This window comes from Lichenostomus cassidix, chromosome 4 (assembly GCF_008360975.1).
Source record: "Lichenostomus cassidix isolate B80296 chromosome 4, HeHo_3.0, whole genome shotgun sequence".
Lineage (NCBI taxonomy): Eukaryota > Metazoa > Chordata > Aves > Passeriformes > Meliphagidae > Lichenostomus > Lichenostomus cassidix.
In genome coordinates, this window is record NC_139484.1 from 58,437,803 (window position 1) to 58,461,313 (window position 23,511).

General features: G+C 67.4%; 3 protein-coding genes across 6 annotated transcripts; 2 read left to right on the top strand and 1 right to left on the bottom strand.

Annotated features, from left to right (window-relative positions):
* Nucleotides 1–1,535: 1,535 nt before the first annotated feature.
* Nucleotides 1,536–7,729, top strand: LOC146438592 (uncharacterized). The gene is made up of 13 exons (XM_085059415.1): nucleotides 1,536–1,696; nucleotides 2,951–3,003; nucleotides 3,087–3,199; nucleotides 3,273–3,347; nucleotides 3,795–3,929; nucleotides 4,080–4,157; nucleotides 4,551–4,702; nucleotides 4,941–4,995; nucleotides 5,488–5,562; nucleotides 5,668–5,776; nucleotides 5,848–6,893; nucleotides 7,237–7,282; nucleotides 7,369–7,729. Exons 1-13 carry the CDS (start codon nucleotides 1,611–1,613, stop codon nucleotides 7,467–7,469), a joined length of 2,124 nt encoding a protein of 707 aa, XP_084915541.1. The 5' UTR covers nucleotides 1,536–1,610; the 3' UTR covers nucleotides 7,470–7,729.
* Nucleotides 7,700–18,797, bottom strand: RTKN (rhotekin). Of its 4 annotated transcripts, none has more exons than XM_085059417.1 (13): nucleotides 16,953–17,015; nucleotides 15,753–15,947; nucleotides 14,214–14,407; nucleotides 13,582–13,643; nucleotides 13,378–13,431; nucleotides 13,189–13,306; nucleotides 12,352–12,576; nucleotides 12,014–12,108; nucleotides 11,392–11,498; nucleotides 9,834–9,965; nucleotides 9,332–9,497; nucleotides 8,859–8,963; nucleotides 7,700–8,344 (listed from the first exon to the last, which is right to left on the bottom strand). In XM_085059417.1, the coding sequence occupies exons 2-13, from the start codon at nucleotides 15,834–15,836 to the stop codon at nucleotides 8,046–8,048; spliced, it is 1,641 nt and encodes a 546-aa protein (XP_084915543.1). In that variant the 5' UTR covers nucleotides 15,837–15,947; nucleotides 16,953–17,015; the 3' UTR covers nucleotides 7,700–8,045. The 4 variants fall into 4 exon arrangements, with proteins under 4 accessions (XP_084915543.1, XP_084915542.1, XP_084915544.1 ...); XM_085059419.1 differs by lacking the exons at nucleotides 15,753–15,947; nucleotides 16,953–17,015 and adding exons at nucleotides 8,583–8,685; nucleotides 18,204–18,797 and having other exon boundaries at nucleotides 8,207–8,344; XM_085059416.1 differs by lacking the exons at nucleotides 15,753–15,947; nucleotides 16,953–17,015 and adding an exon at nucleotides 18,204–18,796.
* A 1,195-nt stretch (nucleotides 18,798–19,992) lies between these two features.
* INO80B (INO80 complex subunit B) lies at nucleotides 19,993–22,956 on the top strand. The gene is made up of 5 exons (XM_085059425.1): nucleotides 19,993–20,137; nucleotides 20,254–20,431; nucleotides 20,583–20,698; nucleotides 21,383–21,591; nucleotides 21,886–22,956. The coding sequence occupies exons 1-5, from the start codon at nucleotides 20,092–20,094 to the stop codon at nucleotides 22,348–22,350; spliced, it is 1,014 nt and encodes a 337-aa protein (XP_084915551.1). The 5' UTR covers nucleotides 19,993–20,091; the 3' UTR covers nucleotides 22,351–22,956.
* The last annotated feature ends 555 nt before the right edge of the window (nucleotides 22,957–23,511 follow it).

The window sequence follows — 23,511 nt, forward strand, 5'->3', positions numbered from 1 at the left end:
TGACACCAGTTAGACCAGCAAAACCGGTGACATCAGTGACAGTTGTGACAGCAGGGACAGCTCTGACAGCAGTGACACCAGTGGTACCAGCAAAACCAGCAAAACTAGTAACACCAGTGACACCAGTAACACTGACACCAGTAAAAAGTGCCACAACTAACACCAGTGACGCCAGTTAGACCAGCAAAACCAGTGACATCAGTGACAGTTGCGACAGCAAGGACAGCAGTGACACCGGTAAAACCAGTGACACCAGTTATACCAGCAAAACCAGTGACAGCAGTGACATCAGTGACAGCCGTGACAGCACTGACAGCAGTGACAGCTGTGACAGTTGTGACAGCTGTGACACCAGTGGTACCAGTAACACCAAAAACCAACCAACACCAAAACACCAAAACACACCAAAAAAAAACCCACACCAGTGTCACCAATAATGCCAATGGCGGCAGCAACACCAGTGACACCAGTAACACCAGTGACACCAGTGACACCAGTGACACGAGTAATGCCAGTGACACCGCGAATGCCAGTCACACCAGTGACCCTAGGACAGGGGGTGACACGGCGCGCCAGACACTGGGCTGGGCGTGTCCCTGGGCCCAAGATCCCATTTTCCAGCATTTTTTTCCTCCCTGGGGATTTGGGATTTTCCAGTCGCGGTGCCCAAATAAGGGAACGATGGGAGAGGCTTTGGGACGGGGGACGTGGGGGGATGGGGCGGGCGAGACACTGGGCTGAGAACGTCCCTGGTCCCCTCCACAGCCACCTTCGCGGTCTGGGGGGGACCCGGGGACGCCCCCAGCCCCCCAAAGTCCCATTTCCTGGCATAAAAAGGGAATGGCAGGAGAGGCTCCGGGGACGGGACAACGGACGGGGCGACAGAAAAGGGGGACACACCCCTCTCCTTGGTCTGGTGCTGGATCCTGGCACGAGACCCTCATCCCAGTGTGGGACCCTGCAGAGCACCCACATCCCATCGTGGCATCCTGCACAGCACCCTCATCCCAGTCCGGATCGCGGCCCAGCACCCCCATGCCAGTGTGGGATCCTCATCCCAGCACAGGATCCGGCACAGCACCCCCATCCCAGGGTGGGGACCCTCATCCTGCTGTGGCATCCTGGCACCGCAGCCACGTTCCAACGCTGGACCCGGGCACACGGCCCGGTTTGTGCCCCTGGGACTGTCCCCGCATCCTGGTGTGACATCCATGTCCTGGTGCGGCATCCTGGGACCTCCACATGCATTCCAGCCTGGGATCCTGGGACCTGCATGGATGTCCCAGAATGGGAATCTGGCACAGCACCCTCATCCCGGTGTAGGACCCTCATCCCGGAGTAGGACCCTCATTCCAGTACAGGACCCTCATCCCCGAACGGGACGCTGTCCCAGTGCAGGACCCAGGCCCGCCACTCGCCTCCCAGCCCGCCCAGAGCTCCCAGCGCCGCCCGTCCCGTCCCGTCCCGGTGCCTCCCGGCCGCTCCCGCCCCCGCCCCGCCCGGTGCCGCCCGTGGGCGGTGGAAAGTGCCGGGGGGGGCGGCGGGGGAGGGAGGGGCGGGCGCAGGGCGGCGGCGGCGGCCCCGGGATCGGGATCGGCCCCGGGATCGAGATGGCGGGGCCGGGGCTGGAGCGGTACCGGCTGGCGCTGCTGGCGGCGCGGGAGGACGTGGGGAACCCACGGGCTGCGACCGACTGGTGAGAACGGGACGGCGGGGGACACCGGGAGAGGGGAGGGGAGCCGGGAATGGAGACTGCGAATGGGGACGGAAGGGAGGACCGGGAACAGGGCACCAGGAATGAGGAGCCGGCACAGGGAACCGGGAACCGGGAAGTGAGCGGAAGAGGGCACCGAGACTGGGAACCGGGACGGGAACGGGCACCGGACACAGGACAGGGAAAGGGAGCGGGAATGGGCACCGGCATGGATCAGAGCGCCGGGGGCGGTCTCGGAGGCACCGTTACCGCCACCGGGACGGGGGCTCCCGGGCGCACCGGCGTCTCGGCCGGGGGGTGCCGATCTGCGGAGGGGTACCAGGACTGAGCCCTACGCGCCGCCGCGCTGGGAACCGGGAATCTCACCCGGTCCCGTCCCGTCCCGCCCGGTCCCTCCCGGTGCCGCCGGGCTGGGAGCGGCGCCGCCGCCCGGAGCGGGGGCAGGACGGGCCCGGGGCGGGTTGCGGGAGCGGGGAGGCACCACGGGGTGCGGTGAAGGGCGCCCTGCCCGGCTGCACCGGGGGGCCGCGGGTCCCGGGACGGTCCCGGACTAGGGGTGCTGGACTGGCCCCCACGGGGCCGGAGCCGGTGTCCCCCAAAACGCCCATCCCGGGGTGGGGGGCGACAGCACCGGGGCTCATCGACCTCGTAGCCCACCCGGCGTCACAGGGCCGCCCACCCCCGTGGCCACCGGCCACCGGAGCATTGCCCTCTGCCCCGGGAGCGCGGCTGGACCCGCTCCAACGCCGGCTCCTCCCGGCGCCCGCCCGGCCGCGTGCCGGGCTCTGTCCCGCCATGTGGCGCCACAGCCTGTCGCGACATGCCGTGACACGCGTGACGTGCCCTGCCGCGCCATGCTCCACGCGTGCTCCCGGAGCCGTGCCGAGCCGCGTCCCGCGTGCGCCCAAACAGGAGCGGGAACAAAGAGAGGCAGAGCCGCTGGAAATGCCCGCGGAGGAGGCTCCCTCCGGGATGGGGCCTCCGGAGCCCTCCCAGGGCCGGGCGCGGGGTCCCGGCACCGCCGCAGAGGTGGGGGTCGCTGGGGGGGCCGTGCCGCTCCGGCGCTTCCCACATTCCCATTGTCCCGGGGGCGGATGCTGCCGGCGGCATTTCCATGAATTCATCCCAAGCTGGTGGCGTGGGAGAACACGACGGGTGCCCCAGCCTGGCAGGTTCCCCATCTCGTGTGACACCCGCTGTGACCCCCCCCACCCTGACCCCCCTTCTCCCTTCCAGGGCCGTCTTTGGCTATGAGAAGCACCACGACCTCAAGCTCTTGGATTCAGGAGGTACCGGGAGCGATGCTGCCGGGGAGTATTTAGGGGGGTCCCCCGAGTTCCCCCGTACCCCCTCTGACCCCCCCTCCTTACAGCCGGGGGGCCGGATGAGCTCGCTGGAAAATTCTCTGTGGGCAGCATCATGTACGGGCTGTGCCGGGTCCCCGATCCTGGTTCCGGCACCCCCAGGATTGTCCTTATCAGCTGGGTAAGTGCGGCAGGGGAGCTCGGGGGGACCCCGGGATGGGAACCCCCGAGCTGAGCAATGGGTGCGGTGCCAGGTGGGAGAAAAAGTGCCAGAATCCCAGCGGGCGGCATGTGCCGGGCACCTGCCGGCCATCCGGAGCTTCTTCAGGGTGAGTGAGGGGCATGGACCCCCGGGGACACCGGGGGGGGCGTGTCGGGGTCCCCACGCCCCCGTACTCCCCATCCCTGCCCTCCCCCGTTCTCCTCATCCCGCCGCCCCGACCTTTGCCTGTGCCCGGGCGCATTCCTGGCGCTGCTGACTCAGCCGCCGCTTTCCCAGTGCTCCCAGTCTTGGCCGCGCTGCCGGAGCTGTGGTTGGGATCCCTGCCCCCCCATCCCGTCCTGACGGGGGGGTCCTGCCCTCCCCATCCCCCGGACCAGCTTCCGGTGATCCGTCCGGGCCTGGGATCTGGATCCGGCCCCGGATCTGGAGCCTGTCCCACGTCTGACATGTCCATGGGAGTTGCTCCGAGATTCCCCAGGGACTGCGGATCCGTGCGGGGGGGTGGGCTGCGGGAGGGGTGACACGGTCCCATGGTGTCCCGTCCCGGTGGCAGGAGGCCACGGCGGTGATCAGCGCCCGCCGCTCCGAGGAGGTGACGCTGGAGGGGCTGCGCCGAGTGCTGGCACAGCTGGAGCCCCCCGCCCCTCGCCCCCCCAGGAGGACCCCCCAGGACACCCAGGAGCTGGTGGTGAGTGGGGGTCTCCGTGGGGCGATGTCTCTGGGGGACTGGGAGGGCACCTGGGGGCGATGGGTGCTCGCTCACCCTTCCCTGGGGTCCCTGGGTAGGGGGTTTTGGGGGTTCTGGGGGGTCCCACCCTGACCCCCCTGTGCTCCCCAGGGAACCAACTACCGCAAGACCAACCCGGCGCTGGAGCTGCAGCGCACCCAGCGGGATTCCTTCTGGGAACAGGCTGAGGTGATGGGAGCGAGAGGCTGGGGAGGGGCTGGGGAGGGGCTGGGGAGGGGCTGGGGAGGGGCTGGGGGGTCCCCACGGCTCCCGGTATTCCGGGGACAGGGTCATGGCTACTGCCTCGGGCTGGGGGTGCCAGGGCTGAGCCCAGGGGCCTCAGTGCCGAGCTTGGTGGGGCCCAGTGCCAAGACTGAGGTGTCACCGCTAGTGTTGAGGTCAGTGGGGTCCCGGACTTGGCCCCGGTGCCGAGGCTGGGAGGGGGTCCCAGTCCCGGTGTCGGTTCCCCATGCCGGTGCCAAGGGCAGTGGGGTCCCGCTGCCGCTCCCGGTGCCGGGGTGGGTGGGTTCCTGGCCCAGGTCCCGGTGCTGGTTCCCAGCGCTGATCCCGGTGCGTGGGCAGCGCGAGGAGCAGCAGCGGAAGGAGCAGGAGCGGCAGCGGGAGCGGGAGCAGCGGCGGCGTTGGGAGCGGGAGCGCATGGAGGAGGAGCGGCTGCAAGCGGCTGAACGGGAGCGGCGGCTGCAGGAGCGGGAGCGGCTCATCGAGGAGCGGCGGTGAGGGGCAACACTGGGCTCCACCCGCGTCACAGTTCTGTGTCCCCATCCTCGTGTCCTATCCTCATCCCTGTGTCCCATCCCTATGTCCCATTCCCGTGTCCCAATCCCCATATCCCACTGGTGTTTCCCATCTGTGTTCCATCCGTGTCCCATGTCCCATCCTCCTGTCCTCTATCCCACCCTCGTGTCCCATCCCTGTAACCCCTCCCTGACGCCCGAACTGCCGGCCCCGCAGGCAGGAGCAAGCGCGGCTGGACGCGGAGGAGCGGAGGAAGGAGCAGGAGAGATGGGTGAGCAGGGAGTGGGCTGGAATGGGGGGTCTCGGGGGTCCCAGGGGGTCTGTCCTGGGAGATACAGGGGCTCCATCCCAGCAGGATACAAGGGGTTCATCCCAGGGGATTTGGGGGGTCCAATTCTGCGGGATCCAAGGAGTCCATCTAGGGGTGGTGGGATCTGGGGCATCCATCCTGGGTGATCCAGGTGTTCCATCCTGAGGGGATCCAGGGGGTTCTAGAGATCAGTCCTGGGGGACCTGAAGGGGTTCATCCTAGGGAATCAAGGGTGTCCATCCTGTGGGATCCAGCGGGTTCATCCCGGAGAATACAGGAGGTGTTTCTGGAGGATCCGGGTGGGGAGGGTGTCTAACCTGGGAAGATGTGAGGGCTCCATCCCAGGGCATCCAGGGCTCCATCCCAGGGCATCCAGGGCTCCATCCCCGGGGATCCAGGGCTCGATCTCAAGGGATCCAGGATCCATTTTCCCATCGCCACCGTGTCCCGCAGGAGCAGCAGCAGCGGGAGCAGGAGGCGGCCGAGCGGGAGCGCGGGGGTCGCAGCGGGGTCAGCGGGACGGCGGCCGTGAGTGGCGGGACCGAGTCCCTCCCTGCCCCCGGGTCACGGGGCCACTGGCCCTGCGGTGGTGCCACACGGTGCCACACCCCCGCTGACCCCCCGATCCCGCAGGAAGCCGCCATCCTGGTCTCCCAGCGCACCCAGAACCCCCGGGAATTCTTTCGGCAGCGGGAGCGCTCGGGGTCCACGTCCACGTCCCCCCTGCCCGGCAGTACCTCCGGTAGGTGCTATCGAAGGGTCGAGGGGCACGGGGGGTTCTGGGGCTCCCTGCTGACCTCCCCTGCCCTCCAGGTGCCCGCCGGCCCTTCCTGCGGTACCAGCGCAGCCTGACGGAATCCGCCTTCATCTTCCGCCGGCCGGAGCCCGTCCAGACCCCCCCGCCCGGCGCCTCCAGGGGGGCACCGCTCCCCAGCCCCCGCCGGCCGCCTCCACCTCTGCCCCCCGGCCCCGCGGGGACAGGGACCCCCCAAAGTCCCACCACCGGGACCCCCGACAGCCCCATGGGGAGGGACACCCCTCCCTCTGTCACTCTGGGGACCCCCCCAAGCCCAGCCCGAGCAGGGTCCCCCCATGCCACCACTCCTGTGGGGACGGTGACCCCCCAAAGTGCCACCAGCAGGACCCCCCTCAGCCCCGTGGGGACAGGGACCCCACAATGTGGCACCCTGGGGACGCCCTCCAGCCCAGCCCGAGCAGGGTCCCCCCTTGCCACCAGTCCTGTGGGGACAGGGACTCCCCAGTCTGCCACCACCGGGACCGTCCCCAGCCCCGTGGGGACAGAGAACCCTCCCTCTGCCACCCCAAGGAGCCCCCCCAGCCCGGTGGTGACTGGCACCCCCCAATGTGCCACCTCTGGGACACTCTCCAGCCCCACGGGAACGGGTACCCCTCCTTCCGCCGCCCTGGGGACCCCCAACTTTTCCACCACCAGCTCAGGGTCCCCTCCTGCCATATGTGGGCCCCCTCCCAGCCCTCCCCGGATGGGGGTCCCCTCTGGGTCAGGGTCTTCTGAAAGCACTTATGGGGTAGAGCCCCTCCCTCCTTCCAGCACTCCCGGCTTGGGGTCTCCCCCCAGGCCCCCCCGGGATGAGGAGAGGCCCTGCCCGGATACTCCCCCCCTCCCCAGCCCCCCGGCATGGGAATCTCTGGGGCCACTGCTTGAGGATGTCCCCAGCCCTCGGGAGGGGTCCCCAATACCTCCACCAGGGCCCCCCGTGCAGACCCCCAGCCCCCCCCGCCCGGTGCAGGACCCCCAGGACTTGGGGAGCAATGGAGTCGGGGGGCACGAGTGGGGGGGCTGGGAGGCCCCCTGGGAGCCTGGAGCCCCCCCGGGGCAGGTACTTTGGGGGGGGAAATGAGGGGTTGGGATTTGGGAATGAGGGGGCCAAGATGAGGTTGTTGGGGTGCGTGGGGCTCGGGGGGATGTGGGGCTCGGGGGGATGTGGGGCTCGGGGGGATGTGGGGCTGGGGGGGCCCAGAGGGCTGCAGGTTTTGGGGCTGGGGGTCTCAGGTTGGGGGGCAGAGGGGAACACACGACCCTGAGGGTTGGGTCTGGGGGTTGGGATGGAAATGGAGGGGAACGGGGTGGGGGGCAGGATGGGAGGTGGGGTCCCCTGGTCAGGGGGGTGGTCACTCCTGGGGGTGAAGTGACCCCTCAGGTCCCCCCCCCACTCTTTGCAGGGGGAGGAGCCCAGCGAGAGCATGGTCCTGCACAAAGCCACGCCAGGTACCCCAAAACTCCTTAAGAAACCCCTCAAAACAACCCACCCCCCCAAAAAACCCCCCCCCGGCTGACCCCCACTCTACCCCCAGGCTTTGCACTCCTGCTGGCCCGTGATGCCCCCCACCCACCGCTGTTGGGGGGTCCCAGCCCCCCCACCGAGGACGAGGACCTCTCCCCCCATGCCGTGTAGCTGGGGGGGCCCAGCACCCCCTTTTTGGGGACACCAGGATGGGCGCCCCCTCCCCACACACCCCCCAGCACAGCCTGCACCCCCCCACTTGCACCCCAAAATGAGCAGCTTGGGGAGGGGGCAGCACCCAAAGACCCCCCCCGCTGGTGGCAGCACAGGATGGGGGGGCGCGGACCCCCCCACCCGGGCACAGGGACCCCCACGCCCCCCCCCAAATCACACACAGCAGCTGTTAAATAAATTTTAATGCAAATTGTTAATGAACATTATTATTGGGGTGCCTGCTGGGGGGGATTTTGTCCCCCCCAGGTTAGAGGTGAGGGAAAGCAGAGCTGGGGGGGGGGAAGCTCTGTGCCCCCCCGGGTTAGACCCTGAGCACCCACCCTGGGGGGATCTCAGCACCCACCCTGGTTGGGGGGGGGGTAAGAAACCACCCCCCCTTTTTGGAGTTCAGCCCTGAGCCCCCCCCAGCACGAGGGGGGGCAGAAATTCCAGTTTCTCCCCAAAATCAGAAGCTGGGAGCCCCCAGCTCCCCCAGGCCAACCCCCCTGTCCCCCCCCCAATAAGTGCTGGGGGTCAGACCCGGGACTGGAGGGGTCTGGAGGGGTCACGCTGGGGGGGCCCTGGGCTGCTGCTGCCGCTGCTGGAGGAGCTGGAGTGGGGGGGTTTCGGGGGGCCCCCCCGGCCCTTCAGGGTGCTGAGCCGGGCGTCGAGGGACAGGGTGCGGGGGCGGCCCCGGCGGGGGGGGCTGGGGCTGCGCAGGGGGGGGCCCTCGAACAGCGACAGCCACGGGGGGGGGCCCGGAGCACGGGGACCCCCCCGGTGCCGCGTCAGGATGTCGGTCACTGCCGCGATGTCATCGCAGGGGTCAATAGCTGGGGGGGAAAGGAGGGGTCAGGGGGGGTCAGGGGCAGGAAGCCCCGGTTGCTGTGCCGTGGGGTGGGGGCTGCAAACGACCCCCCCATCGCATCCCCAGCCCCCCCATGTGTGTCCCGTGAGCCTTGCAGGTGGTTTGGGGGTCCCTTCGCTGTCCCCCCCCAGTCTCAATGGCCGCCCTGGGGGTGCCGTGGCTGTGGGGGGGTCTCGGGGCCCCCCCGTGCCCCCCCCCGTCACCTGTCGCTGTAGTAGGAGCTGAGCAGCGCCCGGATCTCGGCCGAGACATTCTCCTGCAGCAGGAGCCCCTCGCCCGGGGGGGTCCCGGGGGGGCCCGGCGGGGCTGGGGGGCGCGGGAGGGGGGCGGCAGAGCGGCAGGAAAGAAAGGGGGGGGACAGAGGGGGAGCACAGAAAGGGGGGGACAGCGAGAAGAGCAGCGTTAGGGAGCGAGCAGAGAGCAGAGAGGGGGAGACAGAGCAGAGATCCCCCCAGAGCGATCCCCCCGGCCCCACTCACCCGTCTGGTGGTAGAGGGAGCCCTGGGGGGGCAGCGGGGCCGGGGGGCGGCGCGGGGGGGGCTCCTCGATCCGCATCAGCTCCTCACAGCACTGCTTCCACTGGGCTGCGGCAGCGGGGAGAACGGGGGAACCGTGGGACGAGGAGCCGGGTGATCCCGGGATTGGGATGGCAGCGGGACGGAGATCCCAATGGGATGGGGATCGCAATGGAATGGGGATAGGAATGGGATGGGGGTCCCGTTGGATGGGGTCAGCCCAGGATGGGGGTCTCACGGGGATGGGGGTGCTCTCAGGACTGGGGTCACACTGGGATTGGGATCCTGAAAATGGGGTTGGAAGTCATGAGGGGATGGGGCTCCCACGGGGATGGTCTGGGGTCTTGCCAGGATGGGGGTCCCACAGGGCTGGGGTCCCGCAGGGATGGGGTAGTGGGGTCTCTCAGGGCTGGGGGGCCCCCGGGGGTCCCACTCACCCAAGTCGTAGAGGTGCTGCCCGAACGCTTCGAGCCAGCGCTGCGCCTCGGTCGCGCTCTCGGCCACCAGCGCGTGCGTCACCTCCTCCCCGCCCAGCCGGTTGGTGACAGCCACCCCGAGGGGCTGCCCGCGGCCCCCCGACTCCACCGCGCGCACCCGCGTGTCCTGCGGCACCGGGACACCTTGGAACCCCCGGAGCCCCACAGCCCCCAGAGCCCCGCATGGACCCCAAATCCCCACAGTCCCCCTTGCTCCCTGTACTACCACAGCCTCATGTCCCCTGTGTCCCCCACAGCCTCCTGTGCCACTCACAGCCCCCACCCATCGCACCCTCTGTGCCCCCCTCTGCCCCCCATACCCTCACACACCCCCACACCCCCTGTGCCCCCCATACCCTCACACACCCCCTGTGCCCCCATACCCTCACACACCCACCACACCCCCTGTGCCTCCCATACCCTCACACACCACCATACCCCTGTGCCCCCCGTGCCCCCGTACCTTGGTGACAGCGATGGTGAGGGTTGGCTCCTGCCCAGCCTCAGCCTCACCAGCAGTGCCATAGCAGAGCAGCCCAGGGCCCCGCAGCACACAGAACAGAGGGGGCCCACTCGGCCCCTCAGCCCCCGGCGCCTGCACCGAGACCCCCCGAGCTGTCAGCACCTGCCGGTGCCCACCGTGCCCCCCATCTTTCACCCATCTCCAGTACACGGATTCCCCTGGCTTCATCCCCACCAGTGGCTCTGGACAAGACCTGGAGGGCTTGTGTCACCACCCATCCTGTCCCTGTCCCTGTCCCTGTCCCTGTCCCTGTCCCTATCCCTGTCCCTGTCCCCATTTCTACTTCTGTCCCCGTTTTCATCCCAAGCCCTGCCCCTGTTGTTGTCTCTTCCAGTCTCTGTCCTGCCCTTGGGTCTGTCCCCATTCTTGTTGCCACCCCTGTTGCTGTCCCCGTGCCACTCCTCTGTGTCCCCACCACATCCCATGCCCATCTTTGTCCCCATGCCTGTCCTGTTCTCATCCTTGTTTCCATCTCCCTAGCCATCCCCATTCCCCCTTGTCTGTGTCCCCATCTCCATCCTTGTCCATCCCCATCACTGTCTTTGTTCCTGTCCTTGTCACTGTGCCTGTTCCAATCCCCATTCTTGTCCTCATCCCCCTTCCCATCCCTGTTCCTGTCCCTATCCCTGTCCTGGTCCCACCTGTGTCTCTGTCCCACCCTGTCCCACTCTGTCCCTGTCTCCATTTCCATTCCTGTCCCCATCCCCATCCCATCCCATCCCTCATCCCACCCCATCCTTACATCCCAATCCCATATCCCAATTTCCCCTCATGCACAGCTGCAGGGTTCCTGCTCCCACATGGACATTAATACCTCTCAGCCCTCTATCCCCTCCTCAATCCCATTCCCAATCCCATTCCCTTCCCTGCAGCTGCAGGGTACCAGATGCCACAGGTGTGTCAATGCAGCCGTCCCTAAATCCCATTCCTATATCCCATTTCTATATCCCATCCCTATATCCCATTCCTACATCCCATTCCTATATCCCATCCCTATATCCCATCCCTACCTCCCATTCCTATATCCCATTCCTATATCCCATCCCTATATCCCATTCCTACATCCCATCCCTATATCCCATTCCTACATCCCATCCCTATATCCCATCCCTACATCCCATCCCTATATCCCATTCCTACATCCCATTCCTATATCCCATCCCTATATCCCATTCCCTCACCTCCTGCTGCAGTGCCCTGTTACCACAGGGGTGTCAATGCAGCCCATTCCTCTACCCCATTCCTCTATCCCATCCTTATATCCCATTCCCAATCCCATTCCCTCACCAGCAGCCACAACGTCCCCATTAACCACAGGGGTGTTGATCCACCCCATCCCTCTCTCCCACCCCTACATCTCATTCCTAATCCCATTCCCTCACCTGCAGCTGCAACGTCTCCCTTACCGCGGGGGTGTCGATGCAACCCATCCCTCCATGCCACCCCTCCCTCCCATTCCCAGTGCCATTCCCGATGCCACCCCCGGCCGGTCCCTCACCTGCAGCCGCAGTGTCCCTGTCGCCGCGGGGGTGTCCATGCAGCTCGGCCTGGCCGCCAGGCGGCAGCACATGCGGCCATACAGGGGCACCCAGCAGGGGCTCTGCTCTGGGGGGCGACACGGGGCGACACGTGGGGACACGTGGGGACACGGAGGGACACGGGGGGACACGGGGAGGAACCCCCGCACTGACCCCAAACCCACCCAGCTCTAGCGGGGAACACAGGGGACATGGAGGGACCCCCACACCACGCAGACCCCAGACCCCCCCAGCAGGGGCTCTGCTCTGGGAAGGAGACACACGAGGATTTTGGGGGTCAAGAAGGACCCCCAAACCACAATAGGAGCCCAGACCCACCTCCTCCTCTTTCCAGGACCCCCAGACCCCTTTCCCCCACTCACCAGGACCCCAGACTTCCCCACACACCCTTTAAGGACCCCAAGATCTCCCTCTCCACCCCGCCAGGACCCCCAGACCCCTCTCCATCTGTCCCAGCCCCACTGCCCGTGTTATGGGGTACCACGGGGTGCTGTGAGGTGTTCTGGGGTGTTACGGGGTGAACACCATGGGGTGTTATAGGGTGCCGTGGGGTGTTTTGGGGTGCCACAGAACCCCACTGACCGTCGGCGGCGATGACGAGGTCGTGGGTGCGGAAGCCATCGTGCACCTGCGCCAGGGACAGCGCGGCGTGCGCCAGGAGCTGGAACCGGGGACACCTGGGGACAGCGGGGGACAACGAGGGGGTCACGGTGGGTACGGGATGGGGTGGGCCAGGAGCTGGAACTGGGGGCACCCGGGCGGCACCATGGGGATCGGGGGGTGGTCAGGGAGGATTTGGGGGTCTGGGGGCACAGGGGGGACACGAGAGGGTCTGGGGGCACAGGGGGGACATGCGAGGCACACACACAGGGTGGCACGGAGGGGACAAGGATGCACGGAGGGGTCTCGGGGGTACTCACGGGACGCCGGGCGGGGGCAGCAGCAGTGCCCCGGTGCTGCCGGTGCCCGGGGGGCTGCCGGGTCCTCCCTCCATGGCCGCCCGCGCTCGGCGCCCGGAGGAGCGGCCCAGGGAGGTGCTGAGGCGCGTCGCCAGCTTTTTGGGGGTGCTGCCCTGCGCCCCCCCGCCCGGCAGCCCCGCGCTGTACAGCTCCACCTTCAGCTCGAAATCGGGGCCAGCCTCCGAGCTGGGGGGCACGGCGGGGTCAGCGAGGGCAAGGGACATCCCCGCGGCCACCCCCCGGAGTGTGGGGACAGCAGGGCACAGCAGGGGCGGGGGCCCTGGGGGGAGATGGGAGCACAGGGGATGCAGGGATGGGGGTCCCTTGGGGGGCAGAGGTGGGCAGGGGTCCCTCCCAGGGGTGGGCAGGGGTCTCCCGAGAGGGGCAGGGGTGGATAGAGTTCCCCAGGGAGGGGCAGAGGAGGACAGGGGTAACCCCAAATTGGTCAGAGGTCCCCAGAGGGGGATCAGGGGTCCCCTGGAGGGGGGACACATGAGGATGGGGGTCCCCCAGGGGCGTTTGGTGGTGGCAGGGGTACCTGGGGGGAGCCAGGGCAATTTGGGGTCCCACGGAGAGGGTCAGGGGTCCCATGGGGGTACACCAGTGTCTCTGGGGGATTGTGGGGATGGTCAGGGGTCCCGTGGGGGATTCAGGGGGCCTGTGGGATGGGTTGGGGGTCCCGTGGGAGGGATCAGGGGTCCCATGGGGGCGAGTTGGGGTAGTCAGGAGTCCCATAGGGGGGTATCAGGGTCCCAGAGAGGGGTGTGGGGGTGTCGGGGGTCCCGCGCCCCCCCTCACAAGAGCACGGCGCCCTCGAAGCAGATGTCGGTGAGGGTTCTGTCCACCAGCACCGTGGGCGTGTCGTGGATCTCGGCGCCCACCTGCAGCAGCAGGAACACGGCGCAGCGGTGCAGCTCTGGGGGGGCACGGGGGGGTCAGGGGGGTGTCACGGGGAAAGCGGGGACCCCCCAGCACCCCGACACTCACCCCCCTTGTTCCTGAAGTACTCGGTGTCCTTCCACATCAGCGGGATGCGCAGGTCTGGGGGGATGGCGGGAGCAGGGTGAGACCCCCTGCGACACCCCCAGATCGCCCACCCAAGACGCAGACTGTGCCGCGGGGGGGGGCAGGCAGGGAGGATGGGGTCCCCCCGCCCCAGGACCCCCCCAGGACCCCCGGACGCCCCCATACCTGAGATGCAGACGGTGCCCCTGCACGGCACCCGCTCAGCCCCGGGCCCGCCGTCCGAGGGGCTGCGAGGGGACGGGGAGAGGTCAGCAAAGCTCCCCCCAGCTTTTGGGGAGCTCCCCCCAGCTTTTGGGGAGCTCCCCCCAGGTTTGGGGTGTCCCTTGCCACCCCCCAAAGCTGTGCCCTCCTGTCTCCATTTCCATCCCTGGGTTCCCCTGGTTCTCCATTTCCATCCTGTGTTCCCCCATTCCCCCCGGTTTCGGGGTGTCCCTCACCACTGCAGCATCCCTCATCCCACTCCCTGGATTTTGGGGGTGAATCCAGTCCCGTGTTCCCCATGTCCCCCCAGCTTTTGGGATGTCCCTCACCGCCGCACCCTCCGTGGGGTCCTCAAACCCCCTCCCTAGCTTTTAGGGATCCTCTCCACCATTCCCCCCATCCCGGTATGGGTGTCCCTCACTGCCACACCCCCCGGTGTCCCCCATTCCCCTCCCTGGCTTTTAGGGTGCCCCTCACCCCCCTGTGGGGTCCCCCATTCCCCCTCCATTTCCATTGCTCCGCCTGGTGCCCTCCCCAGCTTCGGGGGTCCCTTGGGGTACCCAATGCCCTCCCCCATTATTTTTGGGGTCCCTCACCGCCGGGCCCCCCTCAGCCGGGCCTCCTGGCGCCGCTGCAGCTCCCCTCCCGCCGCGACCACCCTGGCGTCGCACAGCACCAGGGTCTTGGTGGTCTCCAGCGCCTGCTCGGGGCGGCTGCAGGCGGGGAGCAACCTCCGAGCTCCCTCCCGCACCCGCAGCGCCCGCTCCAGAGCCCGCTGCAGCTCCGGCTCCTGGAACGGGGCACATCTGGGGGTCAGGGGGATCCCAAACCCCTCCTAAACCTGCAGTGCTCATTCCAGAGCCCGCTGCAGCACCCCACTCCTGGGAATGGGGTACATTTGGGGGTCAGGGGGATCCCAGAGCTCCTCCTGCACCCGCAGCAGCTCCAGCTCCTCCCCACATTTGGGGGTTTGGGAGGGTCCAGGGGGAATTGGGGGCTGAGAGCACCTGCCGGGCATAGGGGACCCGAGCACCCCCGAGCCACGTCCCCCTGGGGGTCCCAGCCCTGCCGTGATGGGGGTCCCGACGGTGGACCCCCGGGGGTCCCAGCCCTGTGCCATTAGGGGTCCCAGCTGCACCCTGTGCATCCCACAGATTTACCAGGCACCCCAGAAACGCATGGGGTACCCCTTAGATCTATCAGGAGCCCCACGGACGCATCACACACCCCACCGAGAATCTGTGAACCCCAAAGCCAGACCGTGCACCCCACGGATGTGCCGTGGACACCACGGGTTTACCACACACCCCACAAATGCATCACGGACCCCACGGCAGAGCCACGCACCCCATGGATCCATCATGCACCCTACAGGTTTACCAGGCAACCCACAGATTATTCCTGCACCCCATTAGGGAACCATGCACCCCACAAACACACTGTGCACCCCATAAGGCAGCCACGTGCCCCACAGATCCGTGGTGCACCCCACGGGGGAAATGTGCTCCCCGAAGGCAGATGACACACCTCACAAACTCATTCTGTACCCGACAGGGGAACCACGCACCCCACAGATCCATCCTGGACCTCACGGGAGAACCGCGTGCCCTACAGATTTACCGTGCACCCCACAAACACATCCCGCACCCCACAGATCCATCCTGCACCCCACAACCGTCCCGTGCACCCCATAGATTCACCACCACCACCCCAAACTCATCTCGCACCCCACGGATACCCCACGTGCCCCACAGACCCATCGCGCACCCCACAAACCCCTCAGCCCCCCCAAATTCACACGCACCCCCCAACACCCCTCATTTGCCAGCACACAGCCACACACCGACCTCCCTCAGCCCCCCAACTCCTTCCCGGTACCTCCTGCTCCTCCATCCCGATCCTGATCCCGATCCCGCCCCTGTCCCCCCCCTCCAGTGACGTCATCGCCTATAAATAACCCCCCGCTGGAAACAGGGGGAGCAAATCCCCCCCAAAATCCCCCCTCTGGTGATTTTTGGGGGGCTCCTGAGGGGGTGAAGGCTTCGGGATGAGGAGCGCACCCAATCTTCCCGGCATCCGGGAAGGCCCCGGGGGATCCCGGACTGGGAGTCAGGGGGGTCCCCCAAAATTCCCACCTGGATGCTGGCGGCGATCTGGCGGATGTAGAGCATGTTGAGATCCTCCAGGATCCGCAGCCGGCGGCCCCCCCCCACCTCCATCGGGACCCCCGGGACCCCCCCAGCTATTTTGGGGGGTCCCCCCAAAGCCCCCCAAGGGGGTCCCGCTGCATCCAGCGCTGGGGTGTAGTGGGGCCCCCCCCACCGAGGCGGCTGCGGGGAGAAAACGGGCTTTTTATGGCCCTCCCCCGGGAATTCGGGGGGTCCCCCACGTGCTCCGGCTCCTCCCTGGAATCTTGGGGGGGGGTGGGAAGTCCACGTTCTCTGCCCTCCCCAAATCGCCGCCCCCTCCCAGGGAACAAGGGGGGACTGTGCGGGAAAGGGCAGCGGGGGCGGGGGGGACGGGAATGGGGCAGCGAGGGGGGGTTGGGATGGGGTGGGCTGGGTTTGGGGTGCAGGGAGGGGTGGAGGAATTTAGGGGGCGAGAGGGGGAAGATTTGGGGTGCGGGGAGAGGGTATGGGGGGCGGGCAAGGGAGGAGGTGGGATGCAGGGTTTGGGGTGCAGGGGAGGGGATTAGGGGCAGGGAAGGGCGCAGGGTTTGGGGTGCAGGGTTTGGGGTCCAGGGCACGAGAGGAGAGGTGGAGAAAATGGGGGTGAAGGAGACAAGATGGAGTGTGGGGATGGGAAAAGAGGGGCAGGGTTTTGGGGGCGGGGAAGGGATTAGGGGTGCAGGGGACAAGATGGGGGGCGAGGTTTGGGGTGCAGCGAGGGGATTAGGGGTGCAGGGGACGGGGACCAGCTGAGGTGCGGAAAGGGGATGCAGAGAGAGGAGGGGGGGCAGGGGATGGGGCACAGGAGAAGGGGTTCCAGGGTTTGGGGTGCAGGGGACGGGAAAAGGGGTGCAGGCAGAGGACGAGGTGCAAGGGTCGCGGTGCGGGGGCGGGACGAGGGGTGCCGGGTCGGGGTGCAGAGCCTGGGGGCGCCGGGGACGGGAAAAGGGGTGCGGGGAGGGGGGACACAATGGCCCGGGGGTGCGGAACGGGGCTCCGGGAACGGCACTGGCGGAGGCGAGGGGGGGTGCGTGGGAGGGGCGAGACGCGATCCCGTGCGGGGGAGACGTGGAACGGAGTCCCGGTAGCGACGGACAGCGGGACCCCGCGCCCCCCAGTCCCCGCGCCCCCCACCCCCGGTGCAGCGCTGCCCCCCATTCCCGGTACCTCCGGCCGCTCCCGCTCCGCCGCGATCGCGCACAGGAAGCGGCGGCCGCCCCCGCCCCATGTCCCGCCCCGTGTCCCCCATTCCCCGTGTCCCCCCCCCACTTCTCCCTGGAGCCGCCTCCGTGTCCCCCCCGCCCCCCCCCGCCGGGCTCCGGGACACCGGGAGCGGGCGGAGGGCGCCCCCTGCTGGGGCAAATGAGCGGTGCGGGGGGGGGGTGAGACCCCCCCGGGGAACAGGGACCCCCCCGGGGAAGCGGGACCCCCGTGTGCAGCCGGTACCGGGGGATTGGGACACCCCCGCGGGCACCGAGACCCCCTTAGGTAAACCGAGGTTCCTCGAGATGCACCCGCACCTCCCCAAAGAGCACCGGGATGCACTCAAATGCACCGGCGCGACCCCCGAGCCCACCGAGACCTCTCAGAGTGCACCGAGACACCCCCGGGTGACCCGGGAGCCCCCCAGCCGAACCGGGACCAGCCAAGCGCAGTTGGTACTGAGAAACCGAGATCCCCCAAATGCACCGGGACCACCCTAAGGGCACCAGGAGCCCCCAAAACGCACCAGATCCGCCTCAGAACTCACCGGAACCCCCGAAAACGCATCGAGCCCCCCACCCCGATATGCATCTGGACGCCCCCAGTACATCAGAACCCCCTGTGGGCAGCTGGGACTGGATGAACTGGAAACCCCCGAATGCACCGGGACCCCCACAGTGCACCAGGACCCCCAAACGCAGCCGGTACTGGGTGAACTTGGACCCCCTGTATCCACCAAGACCCCAACCCCAGGCACTGGGACCCCCATAAAGATGCCAGGACCCCACCTACACGCACTGGGCCCCCCAAGTGCAGCTGGTTTTGGGTGAACCAGGACCCCCCAGACGCACTAGGACCCCAAAAGTGCCCCATGTGCCACCTGTCCGCGCCCCCTCCCTGGCACTGCCACCTGCACCTGCGGCACCTCCCAGTCCCCTGTCGCCTCGCCAGACCCCCAGTCCGTCCCAGTCCCTCCCAGTCCCTCCCAGTCTCTCCCAGTCGTCCCAGTCCCCCCACCCGTCGGGTGCCGGGGGCGCGGGCGCTTCCCGCTGCGCCGGATCCCACCGGAATTCCCGGCTGGGCCGGGGCAGCGGGACGGGCCGGGGGGCCCGGGGGGCAGGGAGCGGCAGCGGCCGCCCCCGTGGCCTCGTGCCCGGGCTGATCCCGCTGCTCCCGCTGCTCCCGCTGCTCCCGGTGCTCCCACTGCTCCCGTACCTGCGTGGCCGGGGCCGGGGGGCAGCAGCAGCCCCGGCGCAATTCCATGTCCAGCGCTGAGCCCCGCGCCACCGTGGCGCGGCTGCGCTCGTCCCGCCGGAACATTTGCGGCGGTCCCGGGGGTCCCGGAGCGTCCGGGGTGTTCCGGCAGAGGTTTCTGGAGGGTCCCGACGCTCCCGGGGGTCCTGCGGGATCCCGGGGTCAGGGAGCTTCTGAGGGTCCGGGAAGTCTCAGGGGGTCCCGGAGTCCCAATGCACCAGAGGCTTGGGGGGATTCCCGGTGTTCCCGGTGTTCTCGGTGTCCCAGGCGCTCCCGCTCCTCTGGAGCCTTCCGGGGGATGCCGGGGAGTCCCGCGGGGTCCCGGGGTCCGAAGCTTTCTGGGGGTTCCCGAGATCCCGGCGGTCCAGAGGTTCCCGGGGGTTCCGGTGCTCCGGGAGGGGAGCCAAGGGAGTCCCGCGGTCCGGAGAGTTCGGGGGGTTCCCCGGAGCTCGCCCAGGGTCCGGCGCACCTGGGCTAGGTGGGACACACCGGGACGCACCGGGAGATCCCGGGGTCTCCGCTCCTGGCCCCGCACGGCTCCGGGATCCCGCGGCGGGGGGGCGGCAGCGGCGATCGGTGCCGGCGGCTCCTGGCACGGGCGGGACAATGGCCCGGGGCAGCGGCAGCTGCGGGCGGGGGGCGGGGGTGTCTCTGTGCCGGGCGGGGGGAGAATCTGTGCGTGTCGGGGTGTGACATCTGTGTGTGTGTGACATCTGCGCGTGAGTGACATTCCTCTGTGTGTGCACGAGTGTCGCGGACACGGGAGGGCATGGAGCCACACGCTTGTGCCCGCAGGGAATCCCAGAATCCCGGGGCGCTCAGGGTGGGAAGAGCCCTCTGGAGGTGTTCCAATCCCACCCCTCGCCCAGGCAGTGCCACCTGGAGAGGTGACACACGGCCAGGTCCTGCCCTGGGCACCATCCTGACACCCCAGTGAGAGATTTGTGGGGATTGATGGGGTTTTGGTGTGGATGGATGGGATCGCCTCTCAGATGAGAGATTAATGTGAGTGTTGGAGATATTTGGGTGGATATTTGAAGGTTTGATGTGGATGTTTGTGTGCATTGATGCGGTCCTCTCTCCGTCTTCTCCCCGGACAAACCAAACCCCTCTCCCACAGCCTGGGAGGTGATCCAGACCCCAGATAACTTCCGTAGCCTCCTCTGGACCAGCTCCAGGAGCTCCAGGTCTCTCTGGTCCCGAGGAGCCCAGATGTGGACACAGCACTCCAGATGTGCCTCACGTGGGCAGGGCAGAGGGGCAGGATCACCCTGTGACGTGCTGGCAATGCCCTTTCCGATGTCCCCCAGGATCCCATTGCCGCCAGAACCCCCAGGACTCACGGCTGGACAGGGACAGCCCCCCAGGACCCCTGGGTCAGACACACCTGCGCCTGTGATGACACCTGCTTGTTCACCCCTGGGTAGTCACCCTGTGATTTCTCACACACCTGCACAGTTCACATCTGTGTTCACATCTGTGTTCACCCTGTGATTTCTCACACACCTGCACAGTTCACACCTGAGTTCACATGTGTGTTCATGCCTCTGATTTCTCACACACCTGCACAGTTCACACCTGTGTTCACCCATGATTTCTCACACACCTGCACAGTTCACGCCCGTGATTTCTCACACACCTCTGTTCACCTCTGTGTGTTCACACACCTGGCCCGGGCGGCCCAAAAGCACCCTCAGCGCCGGTTTCCCCCCGGAAGAGCGCACCATCTGCCCACTTCAAACATGGCGGCAGCAGCATCACCCGCCACAGATAGCTGAGGAAGCGAGTCCGGGCGGAAGCGAGTTGGAGCGGAAGTGGGTCCGTCCCGAATTGGGTCCCCCACAGCCGGATGCGCAGGGCCTGGCGGCGCGGCGGGATGGAGGCCGGAGGCCACGGTGAGAGGGCGCGGGCCCGGGGGTGTCCTGGAAGGGCCCGGGGGTGCTGCGGGGTCCCTTCCCGGCGGGGCAGTGCCCGCGGGGGCCCCTCGCTGACCCCGTGTGTCCCCACACAGGGCAGGAGGCCGAGGCGGGCGGCCATGGCGGCCACAAGAAGAAACACAAAAAGCACAAGAAGAAGCACAAGAAGAGGCACCACCAGGAGACCGGGCCGCCCCCGGGCCCCGAACCCCCCCGGCAGCCCCGGCTGAGGCTCCGGATCAAGCTGGGGGGGCAGATCCTGGGCACCAAGAGGTGAGGGGGAGCTGGGGGCTCTGGGGGGCAAATCCTGGGCACCAGGATGAGGGAGGAGGAGGGGGAAGGCCGGGCCGGGCATGATTCTATATCCCCTCCTAACTGGGACCCCTAATCCCGGCCTCAGCAGCTCCTCTCTCGTCACCCACAGTGTCCCCACGTTCACGGTGGTCCCCGAGGGGCCACAGACGCCGTCCCCACTGCTGGCGGGGGACGAGGAGGAGCCCAGCGAGGGAGTCCCCATCGAGCAGTACCGGGCGTGGCTGGGTGAGCTGCCGGGGATCATGGGGGGTCAGAGGGGAGGGGCTGTGGGGGAGGGCAGGGGGAGAGCGGAGGGGAAATGGGGGAAGCTCAGAGGGAGGGCTGGGTGGTGATTCACTCCAGTCGAGCCCAGTGACACTTCAGAGACCAAGTCTGAGAAGTGGGTGTTTGCTTTATTCGATGCACCGGGTGTGTGGGAATTGTTTCCACCAAACACACATACCTCCGTACCTCCAAAGACACAGTGTTATAGGCAAAATTCATGAATATTCTTTACAAGATAGGCGTGGTTATACAAATCATTTCTCAGAAGTCATTAATGTCATTAGCATGTTCACCATGCATGCTCTGTATGTCGTGGTGGTCTTTGGAGACCCCCAAAGCCCCCTCCAGGGTGAAGGTCCTTCATGGGATGATTCAGCCGTTTCTGTGCTGGTTTCAAATGCATGCTTGTACATCTTAGCTGATAAGCCATCAGGCCAGAGCTGTTAGCTACATTCACTCCTCATTTGAATTTGAATTAGAGTTCAGCCTCCAGCCCTGGGTTTTCTATTTGACCACTCCTTTCTCAGAGGGCAGAGGGAGACGTGAGGGGAAGTGGGGGAAGCTCACAGTGAGGGCTGGGTGAGGAGGGCTTCAGGCCAGTGTGACCCTCACCCCCTGTGACTGTCCCCATGCCGGCCACCCCAGATGAGGACAGCAACCTGGCCCCATCCCCACTGCCCGAGCTGGACCCTGAGAGCTGCTTCCCTCCCCGCGAGGAGGAGGAGGAGGAGGAAGAGGAGGAGGAAGAAGAGGAGGAGGAGCGGCGCTGGCTGGCGGCCCTCGAGAGGGGAGAGCTGGACGACAATGGTGACATCAAGAGGGAGGTGGACGAGTCCCTCCTGACGGCCCGGCAGGTCAGGGGGCACAGGGGGCAAGGCTGAGGGGGGCTAGGGGGGCCATGGAGCTGCTGGGGGTGCTGTGGGGCTGGAATTGGTGGGTGGCTGGGCTGGGTGGGCTCTGGGGACACTGGAACAGGGCTGAGGGATGGCTGTGGGTGACCTGAGGGGTTCTGGGGGAGTCGTGGAGCCCCTGAGGGGTTCCGGGGAGGCTGCAGGAACCCCAGAACTGGTGTGAAAGCCAGTTTGGAACCCTGGGGGGGCCACGTGTGGATCTCTCTGACCCTCCCACCCCCCCCTGACGCCCCACAGCGCGCGCTGCTGCACAAGCAGCAGAGCCAGCCCCTGCTGCAGCTGCCCATGGGCGCCAAGGCCAAGGAGGTGACGGAGGAGATGCGGGAGAAGCGGGAGGAGCGGGCGCGGCGCCGGCGGCTGCAGGCCGCCCGCAAGGCCGAGGAGAGCAAGAACCAGACCATCGAGCGGCTGACGCGCACCCACAAGGCCAAGGTGAGGGCCCTGCGCGAGCGCCGCGCCCGGCCCGCCGCCTGCCCCGTCGTGCACTACCGCAGCGCCGCCGACGGCGTCACCGTGTCCTTCCCCGCGGGGCTGCCGCTGCCCCTGCCCGCCGCCACCGCCCCGCCCGCGCCCCCCGCCCAGCCCTGCGCCGTGCCCGGCTGCCCCAACCCCAAGCGCTACAGCTGCTCCCGCACCGGCCGCCCGCTCTGCAGCCTGGGCTGCTACCAGCGCAACCTGCAGCTGCTGCAGACCCCGGGGTGACCCACCGGAGGGGGTTACAGATCCCAGGGGCTGTGGACACTCCCCAAGGACACAGGGATCCTGTGCTGCTACTGCCACAGCCTGCGGCCGCTGCAGATCCCAGGGCAGCGCCCTCGGGGGCTACAGACCCTTTGCCGTGGATACAAAGGGCCACAACAGGGGCTTCCAGACCCTCCACGTGGACATAGAGAGTTCCAGAGGGCTCTGGGTTCTCCACGTGGACACAGAAGGCCGGAAGAGGAACCTGTGGACCCTCCACTGTTGACTTGGAGGGCTGGGGGGCTCCATACTCTCCACATGGAAACAGAAGACCAAAACAGGGCACTTCAAACCCTCTGCCATGGGCACAGAGGCTCTGGCTACTCCACATGGATACAAAGGAGCCACACAGCTGCAGTTCCTCGTGGACACTGGGGGTTCTGGTCCCTCCAAGCAGATATGGACAGCAGGGATGTGAAGCTCCAGAGGGCTCCAACCCCCCTACTGTGAATACAGAGGGCTGGGGACCCCGGCAGGGACTGAGGGTGGTCCTGAGGGGACAAAGGAGGTCCCTGGCAGTGGCGGACCGTGGTGTCACGGAGCTGATTAAAGGCTGTTGATGAATGAGCCGTGTGTGTGTCTGCTGGGAAGGAGGAGACAGCCCGACACCCCCGGGAGCGCTATGGTACAGCCCCTCTCCCCTTGGCACCGCTGTGGAACAGCCCAAGCCAGCTTCCCCCCCTCGGCGTGTAATGGTCCGTCCCGGGTGGGCGGGGCGCTCTCCGGCAGCGCCCATTGGCTGGAGCTTTGCCCAGCGTAGAGTGGCGACGCTGATTGGTGGGCCGCTCCGCCAATCAGACGGACGGAGCCCTGCCGGCGAGCGCATTGGCTGTGCAGCACCGAGCGCCCGCCTCAGGGGCGGTGTGCGCTCCGCTGGGCTCAGGGCTGGACCACCATTGGCTAGCGCCGCTGTCAGTCAAAGCCTGGGGGCGGGGATCCACCTCCGATTGGTCAGCGCGGCCGCCAATCATAGAGGAGGCGGGGCTCGGCCCCTTTGTCTCTGTTGTTGGGCGTGAGGCTCGGGCAGACGGCGCGTGATTCGCTGCGACCGGGCGGTGACGGCGGCTTTGATTGGCTGTCGGCGGCGGAGCGGCCACGGATTGGCCGGCGGCAGCTGCGGGG

Excerpts from the sequence above, each read along its gene's own strand:
- RTKN (XM_085059416.1), bottom strand. The coding sequence starts at position 18,308 with ATGTTCCGGCGGGACGAGCGCAGCCGCGCCACGGTGGCGCGGGGCTCA. Across the intron at positions 13,432-13,581 it reads GGGCACCGTCTGCATCTCAG|ACCTGCGCATCCCGCTGATG; the intron begins GTATGGGGGCGT and ends CCATCCCCCCAG. Across the intron at positions 9,966-11,391 it reads CAGGGACACTGCGGCTGCAG|GCGCCGGGGGCTGAGGGGCC; the intron begins GTGAGGGACCGG and ends GTCTCGGTGCAG.
- INO80B (XM_085059425.1), top strand. The coding sequence starts at position 20,092 with ATGCGCAGGGCCTGGCGGCGCGGCGGGATGGAGGCCGGAGGCCACG. Across the intron at positions 20,138-20,253 it reads GATGGAGGCCGGAGGCCACG|GGCAGGAGGCCGAGGCGGGC; the intron begins GTGAGAGGGCGC and ends GTCCCCACACAG. Across the intron at positions 21,592-21,885 it reads CCCTCCTGACGGCCCGGCAG|CGCGCGCTGCTGCACAAGCA; the intron begins GTCAGGGGGCAC and ends GACGCCCCACAG.
- LOC146438592 (XM_085059415.1), top strand. The coding sequence starts at position 1,611 with ATGGCGGGGCCGGGGCTGGAGCGGTACCGGCTGGCGCTGCTGGCGGCG. Across the intron at positions 3,348-3,794 it reads CCATCCGGAGCTTCTTCAGG|GAGGCCACGGCGGTGATCAG; the intron begins GTGAGTGAGGGG and ends TCCCGGTGGCAG. Across the intron at positions 6,894-7,236 it reads CTGGAGCCCCCCCGGGGCAG|GGGGAGGAGCCCAGCGAGAG; the intron begins GTACTTTGGGGG and ends CACTCTTTGCAG.